Source organism: Gigantopelta aegis, unplaced genomic scaffold (assembly GCF_016097555.1).
Source record: "Gigantopelta aegis isolate Gae_Host unplaced genomic scaffold, Gae_host_genome ctg2410_pilon_pilon, whole genome shotgun sequence".
In the NCBI taxonomy this organism is placed as follows: domain Eukaryota; kingdom Metazoa; phylum Mollusca; class Gastropoda; order Neomphalida; family Peltospiridae; genus Gigantopelta; species Gigantopelta aegis.
Genome location: NW_024532921.1, coordinates 44,838 through 63,220, shown reverse-complemented (window position 1 = coordinate 63,220; position 18,383 = coordinate 44,838). Strand labels below are relative to the sequence as shown.

The following is an 18,383-nucleotide window of genomic DNA, read 5'->3' as shown; positions in this document are numbered from 1 at the left end:
ACTTAGAAAACACAAACAATTATTCACGTTTACTTTGTTTTAGACACGTACCACAATAATGAATATACCGAGAGAGCTAGTCCCATAAAGAACAGGAGACTTTCTAAGATGACAACTCGAGGTATTCTTAAAGATGATTTCATATTGTCATCATTATAGTTGGGTATATAAATGAAGATACTCAGAACTTATATTGACTGTTACGAATAACACAAGGGATGTGATCCATAATGTAGTACCTGCTAACTAGAAAGAGAAAAGAGAGAGAGAGAGAGAGAGAGAGATGAGAGAGAGATGAGAGAGAAGAGAGAGAGAGAGAGAGAGAGGAGAGAACCAAGTGTACACATTTATTAATACAAATTACCTGCACATATGTATTTTTTGTATGAAGGATTTAAATAAAATAATTCTTGTCTTCTCTCCACAACTTTTACCAGATTCTAGATTTAAAGAATAATGAAAATTATAAATGGGTGTGGTCAATAATAAGAATTACCTCCATGAAATAATGAACCAGCAATGCCAGCGACAAAAGAGGAGGATAGAAGAAGGGGCGGACACTAGGATCCATTTCAGCCACAATGGCAGATTATTGACAATTCAAACAGTGATAAAAGTAGAAAGAATACAAAGTGAGGACGAAGAGAGCGGGCCCAGAGTAAATATTGAAGAGAAAGGACAGTTGATTATGAGAAAAGCTTGTAACCATAGCATAGAACCAGTACTAACTGGATATACACTGCTATAAATACAATAGCTACTACTCCAGTGACAGAACCTATGACACCAATATGTAGTTGTGTTAATAACAAAACTTGGACAAGATTAGGCATGGCAGTGTCGTGCTACCATTAGTACCGGCATCAAAGTCAGTTACTGTAGATACATCTACAGATTGATCAACCATGATGGGTGAGAGAGACGATGAGGATTCTCTTGCAAAAAAAACAGTATAATATTGTGAGGGCTTCAGTCTTCGTACGAGGGTTTCCCTTATCGACATGTTACAATGACGTCATTGAACGTCACGTGAGCTGGCCACCACCTCCTGAAAATAGTGATGGAGTCAGATGAGAGTTTGCAGACTTTACTTCAGCTTTTCCTTCAACAGGACAGGAAATAAAGATGGATGGAATAAGTGGTGAGTTTTAAGACGTCTTTGTGTGTAAAAAGAATTTTATTATTTTTATATGTAGCTTTTCATGAGATAGGAGGATCGGTCTTTGAAATCCATCCCCTTAATTTTGAAGATGATAGGCATCAATTCTCACCAACTAATTCTATGAACGGTCTCAATTAATAATCATCATTCAGGTGGTCCGTGGGGTTGACCTCCCTCCTCCGATATTATGATCCTTAGTGTACAAATGGGGATGGTCCCTCTCGATCCCTCCCCAAGATTTCCTTCATTGAATGGTTTCACATTCCCTCTCTATCTGATGAATAAATGGCTCCATCGTCTGTTGAAGGACAATTAACAAGCCATTGGTACTAACACTAATGAACAAGTAATTACTGAGAAAAACAAAATGTAACTGTTACCGTGGAAAACTATGGTACGGCTTTTGCTAATTTTGCATCATTTGAAAGCATGGAGACAACCACTTACCATGGAAACCACTGGTTCTGATTTTAGTGGGTTTGTTGCTGCTACTGAAGAGACACTGGTTACCGTGGCAGCTAACCAATGACATTGGATTTGCACTAACTTTCCTCCCCGCCTCCTGAGTCAGTGAAGATGATATTTTGGTTCTTTTAAAATCACAAACTGTACCTGAAATTGACTCCAACCCTTGGATAGTGAGGATAAAAGTTTTGGTAATTTTTCATACTTTTTCAGAAGCTATTCCTAAATGAGAAACCCAATAATACTCTTCCAGTTATTTTCTACTGTAAAAGAGATGGACATCACTTCAGGAACCCGCTGAAGATGATTTGGAGATTTGGGTCCTTTACTATAGCTCCTCCTGCAGCAATTGTAGCCCTCCCACTTCAACTCCAGCTCCTAAAAAGCACAATCACTAAGGTACAATGCGTATATGATAGAATTTTTTTTATAGTTTTCTCGACAGATCTCGGTAGATGTATTAATAAACGGTTTTCCAATTTCTGTATTAATTAATAACAACAACATCTACTGTTAAAACATTTAAGAATATACTTATATCAGTGGAGAATTCAAACAAGTAGGTTTATCATTGTTTTGTAATACTTTGAAATGATTCATTTTGTTCAGGATGGTGGACAAGTATAAAGATAAAGCTGATTCAACCAGTTTCTTTTTACCAGTGGACCAGTCATTCTTGCAAGACGGTTTTACACAGCAGTTATGGGGATCTATGGTAATAATCATCTATCTGTCATTTACTTCTATCTGTCCATTAGCTAGTACCAGCAAAAGTGCCAAGTCAGGTCTTCCGTCTGCTGGGGAAACTCTGATTGACATTGGATACCTTCGTTGGAGGAGTGGAACCTTCTAGAAGATTTGGCTTTGACACATCCATTAAATCTAAAGTAAATAACCCACCTCTTAATAATTATTTCAAATCATGCAATTAATAGGCTCAATACCACAAGATAGTGGGATTTGGGTGGACTGATGAAGGTAACAGGTTGCTATAGCAAACACATTAAAATCTCATTCTCTTAATCTTATTATAGGAGCTACTCTTCTTATTTAAGTAGAATTCCCGAAAGGGCGTCACCAAATAGCTCCACAGGACACAAAGTAAGAACAGCTAAATGAGTATTATAGATAATAATACATTTTTTGTGATTAGTTTCTGAGTTATTTTGGTGAAGATCTTCTTGGAGTGATCTAACAGCCATGATTTAACAGCCCCACTCCTAAAACTCCAAAATGTCTTGGGGAAAACCCTACATCTTGGATGGACTCAGAAAATGTTAGAAACTAGAGGCAGAAACTCAACATAGGCCTCAACCCACCTCATCAAACGAGTTCTTATGATTGGTTAGCCAGACTTACTTCAATAGATCTACCTTTCATCAGTAAATCCAAGGAGCACCGTGTCACGTGATACCCATCTACTGACCTTTTGACTGCAACACACAACTAATGGACTTACCACCTACTGACAGCTCTGGTAACCTTGACACTGGAGAACTTGATATAATCTCCTGTCTGTCACCATGACAACAGAAAACATGGGTTGGTCTTTTGAATCAGCACCATTAGTACAGACCACAGTCGTCAAAAGAAACCAACAACCATTAGTACAAGTGAAACGTCTCTCCATTAATCCCCCTTCAACACACGAGGAGGGTGGATCTCATACAAAAATCTTCTCCATTAAGTAATAAAGTGCAGAACTGCTTGATAGATCCCTAACTTGTATATATGACACATGACTCTATGTGGTATGTCACATGACTTGTCACATGATCTATGATGTTACAAGTCCACTTATTTATTATGAATTTTTTAACCAACATTTAAAGTTCAACAGTTCTAGTTTTGACCACACCTCTCTTAAAGTTTTGAATCATCTACTAAGAACAAGAATATTGTGATGTCATAATGAAATCATCTAACTTACGACATTCATCAATTTCAATATACTTCGTACTGTCTTGATGCTAAAAGATAGCTGATGTTGATACTAGTAAGGTTGGACAACATTCATCATCTAATATATTAGTTATAGTACCATAGGCATATATATACATTAGTAATATTAAGAACAGGACAGCACACAATTTATATACCTTTCTGACATTAATACCAGCAGTTTTCTCCTTGAGCATGTCTATTGCGCAGCTCTGTTACCACGGCGATGGGATTAAGCCAGCATTTTCAGCCAAAAGTTGATGGTATAACTTCAATAGCTTCAGCAAATGCTCTAACACAAAACTCCATGCCAGACAAGGTTTGGGCATACTCCATTAAACGTAAAGATATCTCAATGTCTGGAGCTCCTCCTCCTGCAATTAGTGCTCTAATTGGTGCATAAAGCAGTCAGTGATAGTCATGTGGGACTCAACCTTTCTTAACAAGGCATCTAATTACACACAAAGCAATCATGTAGTGAGCGTTTGTAGCTTCTTCCAAAACAAGTTATTAGATCCTCGTACAATTAAACTAACAGTTTTAGCTGTTGGTAGAAGTTCCTGTAAAACTGGAGATTATTATCAACAGAGAAAAATGAAATGATTCATAAAACACTTCACTACTTTACTACTTCCTGTGGGAAACTTCTTCAACAAGTTTGAGCAGAGCCAAGATGTTGGAAGGAAAGTGGTCAAACTAGCAATAGGACGGCAGCCCAAAAGTCTAAAGGAGGAAAAAAAAATAGCCAGCAAGTTTTAGCGGCATTTACTCGTGATATAAATTCAATATCTTCTCGTTCAATTGTCACGAACAAACTAATACTTTCATTTTCGTAGATAGTGAAGAGCTAGATCATTGACAGCATCCCTTCAGAGAAGGAGAGAGAGAGAGAGAGAGGGAGAGTATACTCATGTATCATATACGCTTAACTCAAGATAGACTTCTGAATAAGAAGGACATTACATCCAGCCTTTTTGATCTTTTTACAGAGATATCTAAAATGGTACTGCTTCCCTCACGTAGAATACGATCCATTTGAGAATAGTCTGAGACAATGACTTGGTTTCTCCATCTTAAATATCAATGACAACAAGATATATACTATATGAGAAATTACTCATCGTTTTAGGAGGAGAAATACAGAATTGTATTAAGCCAATTTTGCTTCTCTTACTCGTACAGTACCACCAGCAATGTGAGAAACATTTTGTTCCAAAAATAACCCTTCCACTACCTCTCTGTGTCTTAAACAGTACGCTAAATAGAGATATTACCATGGCAACACAGCTATCCTGTAACACTCACCTAGTTCTTGATGATCCTAATATCGTGAAGATCAACATTGTCGCAATGAGGATCTATCACTTTAAGAACAGCATCAAACTGATATAGGTGACAGCTGGCTGGAATATTGCGATACCACCTATAAAAAGAACTCATTAACACTAGTAATTTAGGATTATCCCCTCTACCTTAGAGGAAAGAGACGTGGTAGCACTCTTCAGTAAAGACTCAGCGATCAGATAAGGTGACCGGTATGCCATGTCCGTTAATATCTTGACAGCTTTTTCTGCAGCTTTTTGAAAAGCCTCAGAAATAGTAGTCGGATTGGAATACGCGTGCTAAAATTTTGACTAGCACTTAAACAAACTACCTGCAATAATAACTACTGATGTTGTACCATCACCAGCTTCAATATCTTGTGCTTTAGACAACTCAACTAACTACAGTAATAGACTCGTCACAATCATTGTTACAACTTTAAGTACCATTCGAGCAACAGGGTGTAGAACTTGCATCTGATTCAAGATAGTTGCTCCATCATTTGTGATAGTCACGTCACCTTTATCTGATTGTATCTGTGCATTGGATATCTTAGGAGATGTCAGTATACTAAAATGCCTGTAACATTTTATCCATTCCTCGGGACCCAAGCTTGTTTTATGGCATCAGCAACAGCTACAGTGATGTAATATAAAATATGTAAGAGTTTACTAATTTGTCCTACATTTGCAGCTGTAATGTTGCTATATTATTGAGTTCAGTCGGTTTGTCTTTGTCCTTAAACGTTCCTTCTTTTCGTGTTGCTGCCATCTTTGAAGTGCACCACGTGGGAGTAAATGAGGGTGTGGTTGGGGGCGTGGTTACAATCAATAGAGAAAAATGGAGGGGAAGACAGAGGTTTGAGACGATGCATTTTAGAGGATTATTTAGAAGTGATTGAGTTTATACCCAGTGACTTAAAAAGTAGATTTCAACAGATGAGAAATTGGATGGAGAAAGTTCAGAGTCAATTACAGAGTCTAGAAGATCGATCGAGAACGTTTTTTACTCTTTCACGTAAAAACAAACAAGAATGGAGAGACACAACAATTTAACAATTTATCAGAGGAGTATGATCGTGTTCTCTCGCTTAGTGAGGAAAAGGGACAAATAGCTAGTCAATTGTGAAAGGTGATTATTAGAACGTTATATGAAACGATTGGATCATGATTGTAAACTCTTCACATTAGAATTAGAGGCAGATACTGCTGGGATCAAAGAAATATTGGAACAGAAGTCCTATCAATTGGATTCAACTCCTTCTCTGAGCGTCCTACTATCGGCTCAAAAACGACGTCTTACACATCACGATGATCTTCTGGATCCTGAGGACTATAGCCCCTCCCCTTCAACTCGTGCTCTTCTCTATCCAGACTCGTCTTCCTCAATACTCTCTGGCGTGAGGGGCCTACTCTCACACTTGCTTTCTCTGCCGACCCAGATCATGATTTATTTGATTTCGGCGATGATGCACTTACATCTCCAGCTGACCTATATAAGGTGCTGGTGGTAAACCTCCCTCTCTCAATGACAAGTGATAGTCGACCGACAAAGAAAGAAACACCACACAGGATTTATGTCAGAAACCATACAAGAGGGACTTCCTAGGTTACATTGACCCTATGAGCCCCCGCTATTGTCTCTGTAATCAAGTGTCATATGGAGAGATGATTTGTGCTGGATAACCTAGCTGTTCTATTGAATGGTTTCATTATGGTTGTGTGGTATTATGAAGCTCCTAAGGAAAAAATGGTATTGTCCACCAATGTGTAGCTCAAATGAAGAGAAAAGGCAGAAAATGAGAGCTTACCGTATTAGCAGTTATTTCTATTATAAGTACACAATTATAAATTTCAAATATAAATTAATTAAGTATGGCTAACATATTAAAAGGAATTGTCCAAACATTGAGAGATCCATTTTTAGTTTAGAAAAACTGCAAGAAACGTTTGGAGTTAGAGTTGTCGATGAAAACTAAAGATGGTAACTCTACAAACAATGAATTGGTCTCAAGTCAATGGTCCTATAAAGAGGTCCGCAGAGTCAATAGTTAATGGAGCTATTAAAACGTTAGCTTCAATTTCAAAAAAACAGTTCAAACGAAAACAACCTGGAGTCAAAATGGAGAGTCCTCCATCGTCCCAAATAGCATGACTCCACCCCCTGAATTACCTGATATTATGTTGAGACGTATAATTGGGTTGATGTATATTTCAAATTGGCATCAGAACTTGGCTATGAAACCATTCTATATAACATTCTTCCCTTTCTTTTTTGGAACGTGGACACATTCCTATTTCGCATCTTATTGTATTTTGGTGCTTGAGTATGTACATGGGACAAGCTCTGAAACCACTTATTAAATGGCACGCCCCCCCGCACCCCATGCAATTCGATTGGAAGTGAATCCTGCATTGGAAAATGGAGTATGGTTTCCCATTACTCACGCCATTGTATCAACCACTATTCCATTCTTATAGCCTATAGTACATATTGGAGATATGAGGTAACATGTCACCCTATTAGTTTAGTAGATATATGGTATCACTTTTATTAGGGTATCTTTATTCCTGTCTTATGTTCTAACATGTTTATGGTGGGTCTCTGTTTTGCTGTAGCCGTATCTATCTTGGTGTACACACAGTTATTGTAAAGTTAGTAGTATACTTTCATAAATTTCAGTAAATTTTGGTATATTTTTCAGTATGTTTTATTAATTATCTCTTGATGTAGGATGTTATTGCTGGTTATATTACTCTCTATTGTTTTGCTGTCCATTTTTAATACCTCATTTGGAAACAATGGATGACATTATTTATCGCTGGCCCTACCTACCACCTGTTGCCATAGCAACTGTTATTTTGGCGTTGTATGTTTATCCAGTCGAAGATAGATGGACAATGGATCGAGGAGACACTGGTGCTATTTTGGGGGTGGGGCTAGGGAGTTGTATTAGGGCTTACATTTCTATGGCCCTTTTCCTGATGATCTAGTTGATGGACCATTTGTTGTCAAGTTACCATCACTACAAACATAGGGATTTGTTTTATTCGTTGGATTGTGGGCAGTGTTGCTTCTTTTACCAACGTTTTATTATGAAATTATTGTGTTTTCGTCTGCTGCCAGCTATTGGTACCAAAAACACATGGAGTTGAGGAGGTTGCCAAGCGACCACTAGTTGAACTTCCATATAAGGTGATAACATACAGTTCTATTGGTTTTAATGCAGTCTATTGAGTACAATGGTTTTTTTGAAATCTGTGGTATATCAAGGTGGCAATCATAACATGATCAACAATAATTCTTTTAATCAAGTTTATTAATTGCTTTTCAAAAAATTTTATTTTCAAATAAATAACCCCAAAACTGTACAACTGGTGCTACCCCCTCCAATTAAGAGATTGTTAATTAAATTAAAAATATCAACTAAAGGTTATAATTGTGGTGTGTGGCTTAAATTTTGCCTAAACATGAGCTCCACCTACAGAATGTTGGGATGTGGGTGGGGCTGTTCCAGTAGACAATACAGTAGAGACTGACTGAGTAGGTAGTGGATTCTGAAATTAAAAACAAATATCTTGAAAATAAAACAGGTTTATCTAGTTTTCAAACCTGTTCTATTGGTTGTGATGGTCTAACTGGTAAGCTTTGGGTAGGTGGTATCTGAGAATGAGGAGAAGGAAACAGGATATCTAGGTTGTGGGCGGAGTGAAGCTGGAGGAGGTGGCATCCTCGGCCGATAATAAAATCTCCTAGTGGAGGATTAGAAGGTGGGCGTGTCCTCTCAGGATGTCCTAAATCAGTGTATGGAGGTTCTGAAGGTGGACGTCGCCTATCAGGGGGGGGACATAATGGGGTGGGAATGGACGGGGGGGGAGGAGGGTAGTCATGGTTACCAGGTATAGGTGGTCGATCAGAATGAGGGGTGTGCCAATCAAATGATTCATCAGAGATGTGTTCCTTGTGAAGGACCTATTGAGGGAGGAGGAGGACCATATGGGCGTGGATGGTGGATAATCCCCACGTCGAGGTGGAGGAGGACCCATTGGAGGTGGTCCTGGTCTGGGACGGTACAGGTCTCGGGATTCCATTCCTGGAGGTGGAGGACGAGAATGATGTGAGACATCTCTCTCTTCACCTCTCCCTGAAGGGGTCTGATCATCAACTAAGATACTACGAGAATGAGGCGGGTGGGTAATTCAGACTGTTGTCTAGGGGCTTCCTCAAAGGAGAGGAAGTACGAGGACGAGCAGGAGGTGAGGACGAATAGGACCTGGAGGAGATGGGTGTGGTCCATTCAACATGGGAGGAGGTGGTCCTCGGAGGGCCATATTGATATGGACCACCACGAGGCTAATGATAAAGCATACTAGTTGCCAATAGTACTAAAGTACTTACAGGGGCGTCTTAATTCAGGTGGTGGGAGTGGCCTGCGGGGGGGGGGGGGGGGGGATGGTCCAGGGAGGACTAGGTGATCGACGCAGTTCTTCCCCCATATCAGCTAACCTAATTTAAAAAATTAACCCTTTGCTCACAACATAACATAACAGAGCTTACTAACCTTTTCTTTAAAGAAGTGACCTCTTTATGAGATGCTCGTAATTCTTGTTCAGTACGTCTTAGTTGAGACTAGAATATGTGTCAGAGTAAACTAATGAGGGGTGGAGCTTACCAAAGCTTCCTCTGCCCTTTTTTCATTTGTGACAACTTGTTGCATTAAACTCTTTCAATGTCTGTCATTTGTTTTCCTCACGCTCCTTTAGCTCCTCTCTAAATAATTGATAGAATTAATTGTGTCATAATGAACAGGGTATAACTACCCGTTCTTCTCTCTTTCCTGCTCAACAATATCAACTCCTCTTTAGCCTGGGCTTTCTTGGGTCTCAATCTTTTGTCGAACCATCTCTTCATTGCCAATCTTGCGATGGAGTTGAGCCTCTTTCTGTTCAAAGTATTCTGTAATTGTTTTTCACTTGACCTGTGTTTCTTGATACTGTTGGAAAATAGATTCCTTCCAGACTCAATACTTGAAACCATATCCTGTAGAGTCTCATTCTTTATTTGCAACTGATTCAAGTGTGTTGTTTGAGATTGAAGCTCATGCTGTAGTCTATCTCTGTCATCAGAACCACCCGTTTTTAATTGTGTCTGGACTTAGTTGTATCCAACATAGCTTGGATTTTCTCTAGTTGAGCTGTTTTCCCATCTTTCACTTTCCCGTCTCACCTAAAATTTTTTGTACACATTCTTTTAATGTGACTATTTCCTTGTCTTTGTCATCGAGAGATTCTGACTGCTTTCTGTCTTTGCTTTTGCTATTTTCTAACTCACTACTAGTTTCTTCATATTGAAGACTAATCTGTTGATAATCAGCTGTCAGCTATATGAAGAATAATAAGAGAGCATGTCTGGGGGCGGTCTTACTTGTCATGTTCTTCTTGCCAGGTGTTCCAAGTTGTATCGAACGGAATAAATATCTTGTTCAAGTTGATCTCTAGCAGCTTCTGCTCCTCCATCCTTTGAGTGGTCTATGAAAGATATTACAGGCAATGTTTACATGTATTTAAATTTATTACTTACATTTTCATTTGGTTCTCTAAGGTTACCAATTGTTGCAAGAGGTTAGTCCTTTCTTCCCATGAGTGCAGTTACTTGTCCAGTAGTGGGTTGTATTTCTAATTTAATTGATCAATATTTGTTAAGTGTGATGGACTTCTTGTTGTAATGACTGAATTGATTCTGATAGTTCCTTGTTCTCCTTCTCTAGGTTTCCTCGGGATATTTCCAAGTCCCATGATCCTTGCTTTTCATTGTCTAGCTCAACTTGACAGCCTCTTAACTAACAAAGATAGTGTTCTAATTATCAGTGGGAATGAAATATCGAATATGGGCTCACCTCAACACGTAAATTTTGTGCATCTGTTTCTAATTTTGACTTATCTTCTGTTGAATTTTTCAATATGAGATTCATATTCCGTCTGTGATCTATCATGTGATTATTACATTATATCATGTGCTTTGTCACATGACCACCATAACATACCTTGTGGCAGACTTCAACATAGAATTAGCCTTTGAAGCCTATGGGTACTAAAGATAGACCACACCCCACTCATTAATTGAAACTCACTTCCTGTGAGCCCGGCAACAAGAGTAACACATTGGAATAAAGACAGCTATAAATGATACTGCTAAACAAATTATACTGATTATTGGCCCTTGAGAATCAAGCCACTCCCAAATGATTGAGGGAGAACTTCAATAATACATATCCCCCCCCAGTGATTTTGTCTAAAGTCTAGAACCCAGGAGGACCAGCATGATTATCAGAAGAGGAGGAGTCAAGTCATGATCTTTATCTAGAGGAGGTTCATGACATTGGGAATAGGAAGAGGTTCTTGTTCCTTGGTTACTACAGGTACTCTTGTTTCATCATGGACAGGAACTGAAGATTGGTCTGGGATAATGATAGAATTGAAGTAGAATCCGTGAGAGATGATTCTATGGGACGTTCATTAAAGTGGCAGTGCTTATGTGTATGTTGACGATGAATTTGAGATGGATTCTCTGAGGGTAGTCATTACACCCTGTGGTATATAGAGACATGGGTATAATCCTGTGGTATATTAGAAAGACGTGGGTTCATCCTGTGGTATATTAGAAGACGTGGGTACATCCTGTGGTATATTGATGTATATGTTGCTGTTGTATGTTCTGGAACAATGTGTATTAGAAGAGGTGGGTTTCTCCTCTAGTACATTTGAAGAGACAAAACTGTTTTGAGCTACAGTCTCACTAGGTACAGAATATTGAGATGGAGCCTGATACTCATTCTCAGTATTGGATTCAGACTGATACTCCATATTCTCATTATTAGATGGAGACGATTATTAGACTCGCATTCTCAGTATTGGATTCAGACTGATACTTATTCTCATTATTAGATGGAGACTGATACTCATTCTCAGTATTGGATTGAGACTGATACTCATTCTTAGTATTGGATTGAGACTGATACTTATTCTCATTATTAGATGGAAATTGATACTCATCTCGGTTTCAGTATTAGACTGATACTCATTCTCAGTATTGGATTGAGACTGATACTCATTCTCAGAATTGGATTGAGACTTTTGTTGTTGATTAAATTTATTTCAGGAGGTTGTTGATGGTCATCTTCATTATTAGCTTCTATCACATCCTCACTTGGAAGACTTTCTTCTTGTTCAATCTCATCTTTATCATCTTGGTTTGTAAGTGTCCGAGTTAAAATGTTCATCATCTGAGGGCTCCTCATTGTCATTAGAAGTCACATGACATCATGTGATTCAATGTTATTTTCCTCTTCATTGAAGTATCATGAGATTTTGATTCTTCATCATCTGTAGTCACATGACCATCATGGGATTTTCGATTGTTCTTCATCTGTAGTCACATGACCATCATGTGAATCCAATGTTATCTTCCCCTTCATTGGAAGTATCATGAGATTTTGATTGTTCTTCATCTGTGATCACATGACCATCATATGATCTAGTAGTCTGATCTGATTGGGATCACTTTGTTGTGCTGTCTCCATTGCTGGATGTTATCTGGTATTTGATGACTTGCCTCTTCTTTATAATGTGCTCGAGTTGACTTTAATATGGATCATCCTGTTTCAATAGGAGGTTCCCTTCCAAATAAGGGACGATCTTTTGGCACCATTGTCTGGATCTGCTACTATTGAAGGATCTTCCTCATTGGGAGAATCATTAGACGACTGAACAACCTCAGTGTGTTCAGGTAATTTAGTACTTTGTGGATATTTTGTTAATACTGTAGTTGGACTACATCCTCTTCTATTGAAGGGTGAGCCTCTTCATTATTTAATGTATCTGCTGGTATGGGTTCATTGGAATCAGTGTTTGTTTATTGAGATTGTTGAGATGGTGCCTGGAGGGTATATAGGTCACATGACTACCACATGACATTATGTACCTGTTTCACAGCTACCCAATGTTGAGGACATGACAATGAACAATGAACTCGTCAATGTCATCACCTCTTACTAAACCCCTCTTCCATACAACTAAACAAGGAAGCAACAATTACATCTCTCATTGTTTTCTCTTCTCAACATATACCTCAGCTTCCCAGACATCAGTTTTCCTTTCATAGAATTTGGCCAAATAGTTAGTTGGCATTTGCTGGTAAGTAAGATAACCTCTCTCTCTTATCGTGTTTCTGTTACGAGTACGTCCTAGAGAGATGGGAGCTAGGAGAGAGAGAGAGAGAGAGAGAGAGAGTATTGAGTTATATTCTATTATAGTAACATTACTTACTGTTGCATTGAGGATCACAACATAATTATAATGAGTATGTCCAGAATAAAATAATAACGACAATACTGTTAAAACTGCAATTAGAACAGAAGAGCCATATTGAACACAATAAAGAATTATAGAGAATGATACGCAGGATGCTATCAAACACTCCTTCTTTTTGACCAACAGCTTGTGGACACGTTGTCCCTGGCAAGCGTTCTCTAATTAGGATTTCCAAAGAAAAAATCGAATGGGAACACGCCCCCTTGTTATGTGAAGAAAATGTTCAAGAGGAATGTTCTGTTTTTTCTTGATCTCTTCGTTATATTTCTACTTCTGAAGCACGTGAATACAACCAAAATTTTGGTTCTAATCCAATACTCGATGCAGCATTTAAATCAGCTTCATTGAAGAAGTTAGATCATTGCTTTTGTGAAGTAAGACAATTTTTATTAATAATTTTCATTACTTGCTATGATAGCTAACAGGACCAGTAGACGTGTGTTGGTTGTGATGTTGAGAACAGTTGACTCGTTAAATAATGTTCAAATATATCCCATCATTTCAAATCTTGTACAACAAAATTATTTCAGATATTTTAAAGTGGGTGTGGCTTTGTTCAAAATGGACAACAGTCATCTTCGTTATTATATGTCCATTATTTAGATTAATTTCAAACGTTCCTGTCCATTTTGGTCTGATGATGGACGATGTGTCCTCAAAAACTGTCATGTGGAACAATGCACAGAGGTAAAGCCACACCCACATGATAATATTCATAACTTATTAATACCATCTCCACAGGATGAAGTACCTACTTTTTTAAAAGGAGAGAAAGTAAGTAAAAAGCAACTATAATCACATGACAATCATGTGATCATAGGGTCAACCTATAGCTGGTAATGGACAGATCGACTGTGATCCTGTCAGTGAAGAAGAACGTAGACTTAGTAGTGTTGTTGATGTCATAAGGTATATAGTATCATGTGATAGTCATGTGACTGTTATGTTTTAGTCCAAATCAAGTCAAAGAATTTGCACAATGGGCTCTCCATGACGATGATTTCTGCCATTTGGAAGGTAAAGGCCAAATATTAGATATTAGACCACACCCCTCATTTCATTTAGATGACTTGTCTGTTGATGCTACTTACGTTGATTTAGTGGTCAATCCTGACGATATACAGGTTATTCTGGCCACTCCCCTCATCGTATCTGGTCAGCTATTTTAATGAGAACTGTTTCAAGTATGATCATTAAACAGTACATATAGGTACACATACATATAAATATAGTACATATATACACATATAATAAATAATATAGTACATACACACATATAATATAATAATATACCAACATATATATATAGTACATACATACACATATAATATAATATAGTACATACACACATATAATATAATATGTACATACACACATATAATATAATATAGTACATACACACATATAATATAATATCTGATATATCTCCTTTAGAATAGGAAATGTCTTTAATCTTCAAGGTATACACATTTTAAAGTTAAATTGACTAAACTATATTAAATAGATTCTTGTCTGGAAAAGAGAGCGTTTTTTCGTCTCATATCTGGCATTCACTCGAGTATCAATATTCATCTGTTCTGCTAATTATATTTTATCAGGTACACACACACACATTCACACACACACTCTCCTTTCACACATACAGGTGGAGATACAGATAATCCAAAATTTGGTCCAAATTTAAATGAATTTGTCAAACGATTTGACACTTCTGCAAAAAACAGTCAAGTATAACACCATGTCACATGACCTGACTATAAAAATCACATGACTATTCACATGCAGGACCCGCTGGTTAAAGAACCTTTATTTTGCCTATTTGGTTGTATTACGAGCTGTTATAAAGCAGAAAATGTTATGGTCTAACTATACCTTTTATACAGGGAATACTGATAATGATCAATTAATTAAACAAGATGTCTTACATTAATGACAGCTGCCAAGTAAGTTTGCTGACATCAGCAATATGTAGTAATTACAGAAGTATAGGGGGTGTGGTCAGAACTTGTTTGACGAGAGTCAAATGTTTGCTGGAAATGCAGCTAGTCAACTAAAGGTATCATATTGTGTGATATTGTCATCACACACCCTCTCTCTTGTAGGAGGAATTTCGAGCTCATTTTTTTAAATATATCTCGTATAATGGATTGTGTAGGTTGTGATAAATGTCGTCTTTGGGGTACATTACAAATACAAGGCGTTGGTACAGCATTAAAAATATTATTTAACAATAAAAATACTTCTCAGTTACAATTGACTCGTCAAGAAATTGTGGCTCTTTTTAATGTTCTAGGAAAGTAAATACAATTTATAATTATAACTTGTTACTTTGTTTTCTTTAAAGGTTATCAGATAGTATAAAATTTTTAGAAGAATTCAAAAATATGCAGGTTAGCAGTGTTTGTGTGTGTAGTGTTTTAGTCAATAATGCATTATATATAGGGTAGCTCGTCTCATTCTCAAACCACCACTCACAAGATTGTTCACCCTCATTCTCAAACTAATACTAACAAATAGTTCAGTCTCATTCTCAAACCACCACTCATGAACTAAAGGCAGCTCAGTCTCATTCCCAAGCTGCCACTCATAGGCATCAGTCTGATTTATAATGATATATCACTTTCAACTTTTTAAAACAGAATTTTTTGTTTTCATTATATTGCAAACTGTAGAGTTTTAAACTTCAATATCTCTTTGTGTTTGAGTCATAATCCAGTCCTGGTAACAAGGAATGTATCACATGATAGTCACATGACAAAGTACTAATTATATATATACCTTGAATGGTTTCACAGCATCAGTGATCTGAAGTCCCAAAGACCGAAGGAAAACAAATGGGAGTTATTGATGTTGTAAACAATCTATGGAGTGTATCAATTACAGCCATCACAGGGATATTTTGACGTTGACGCTCACTCTAATAAGATAATAAACTTGGTAGATTACCTTTACCAACGATGTCTAGCAGTTAAAGAAGAAAAGGATATTACTTACCCCACTCTTTTCCTAAAGTTGTAGCATTGACGAGCTCTTGATGGAGACAATTTACATCACCAAATCCAAGATTAACTCCAAGTCCAGCCAATGGGTGTATTTGATGTGCGGCATCACTAGAGGAAGGATGAATATAATTAAATTAATTAACATTAATTAATTACCCTATTAAAGCAATTCGTGGTTTGACATAGTGAGAAACATGTAATAAAGAAAGAGGGAACGACCCTCGGCTATCAGGTTCAACAGAGAGAACAGATGGTGGGAGTTGTTTTGCCGATATTGTACCTGTTAATGTGGAAGACATTTAAAATTAATATTATTAACATAATTTGTTACTAACTGGGACTAACAGAGAATAATATACTTCTTAGAAACTCGTTAGAGGACTTAACAATAGGTTCTTGAGGGAACTCCTCAAACTAAATAAAAGCACGATAATTATTAATATTAACACATTATTAATGTTAATGCTGTATGATAGTTATTAACACATTATTAATGTTAATGCTGTATGATAGTTATTAACACATTATTAATGTTAATGCTGTATGATAGTTATTAACACGTTATTAATGTTAATGCTGTATGATAGTTATTAACACGTTATAATGTTAATTCTGTATGATAGTTATTAACACATTATTAATGCTAATGCTGTATGATAGTTATTAACACATTACTAATGCTGTATTGACTGCATCTGTAAATTGTTCTGGACTCATTTCAAGTAACTCTTTAGCATGAGAAGGTGTAGTTGACCAGACTAAGGAACTTTGATAATCTGTGAGCTATAAAGAAAGATATCTGTAATGATATTGTTATATTTACTGGTAATAAAGCTATTGGTCCATTCGGTAGAAGCGTTGCCAGGCAACATTGTTATCAGTAAGCCCCTGTCATTTAAGGTAATTACATAATGTAATAATGGAGGTTACCTCTTCTAAATGTAGTGTTGCTACAACAGCAGATTGATCGTAACTCCACTTTACCTCATCAAAACCAGCTAATTGGCGTACACGAGACTTTGCACCATCAGCCCTACCTAATTAGACACTAATAATATACAAACAAAACCACACCCACCAAAAATCTTGTGCTAACATTAGAACCATCAGCTAATGCAAGTTTTAGCCACGGATTAGTGGTATCCTAAAATTTGATATAAACAAGTTTTAAAAACAAGTTTACATGTACCTTTGTATTAGAGTATTGTATTCCTTTGATAGCCACACCCCTTTTCACTTCGATATCACACTTATAAGTTGTTCTAATAATGTTTCCACATATCACATTGTTCTCTACGATATATCCCATGATGTCATCAGACGTCACATGATCATCATGTGAGTCAACATCAAAAGAAGTTAATGGTCATTAAACTGAAATGTATCAGTAAGATCATCACTACTATATGAAATAACAGCAGTACTACAGGCATCCCATACCTACAATGTTATATAATACATTATATATAATGTATTATATAATATATATATAATATATTATATAATATATATATAATATATTAAGTATCCATTTAAATTAATGTATTATGTAATATACATGTAATGTATTATGTAATATACATGTAATGTAATATATTATGTAATATACATGTAATGTAATATATTATGTAATATACATGTAATGTTATGTAATATACATGTAATGTATTATGTAATATACATGTAATGTATATATTATGTAATATACTGTAATGTAATATATTATGTAATATACATGTATGTATTATATGATATACATGTAATATAATGTATTATACAATATACATGTAATATAATGTATTATATGATATACATGTATATAATGTATATATCATATACATGTAATATAATGTATATATGATATACATGTAATATAATGTATTATATGATATACATGTAATATAATGTATTATATAATATACATGTAAGGTAATGTATTATATGATATACATGTAATATAATGTATTATATAATATACAGTAATATAATGTATTATATAATATACATGTAATATAATGTATTATATGATATACATGTAATATAATGTATTATATGATATACATGTAATATAATGTATTAATATAATATACATGTAATATAATGTATTTATAATATACATGT

The 18,383-nt window shown here is 36.3% G+C and overlaps 1 protein-coding gene and 1 pseudogene across 1 annotated transcript; one reads left to right on the top strand and one right to left on the bottom strand.

The window, feature by feature from the left end:
* Positions 1 to 1,015: 1,015 nt before the first annotated feature.
* On the bottom strand, positions 1,016 to 10,407 carry LOC121391434 (annotated as a pseudogene).
* Positions 10,408 to 13,710: 3,303 nt separating this feature from the next.
* Positions 13,711 to 16,278, top strand: LOC121391433 (ERO1-like protein beta). Its single transcript, XM_041523072.1, is given in 13 exon segments — positions 13,711 to 13,800; positions 13,864 to 13,947; positions 14,081 to 14,169; positions 14,213 to 14,370; positions 14,373 to 14,414; positions 14,417 to 14,444; positions 14,695 to 14,720; positions 14,765 to 14,834; positions 15,197 to 15,203; positions 15,363 to 15,380; positions 15,382 to 15,557; positions 15,605 to 15,650; positions 16,144 to 16,278. Coding segments are annotated over 13 exon segments (969 nt in total).
* The last annotated feature ends 2,105 nt before the right edge of the window (positions 16,279 to 18,383 follow it).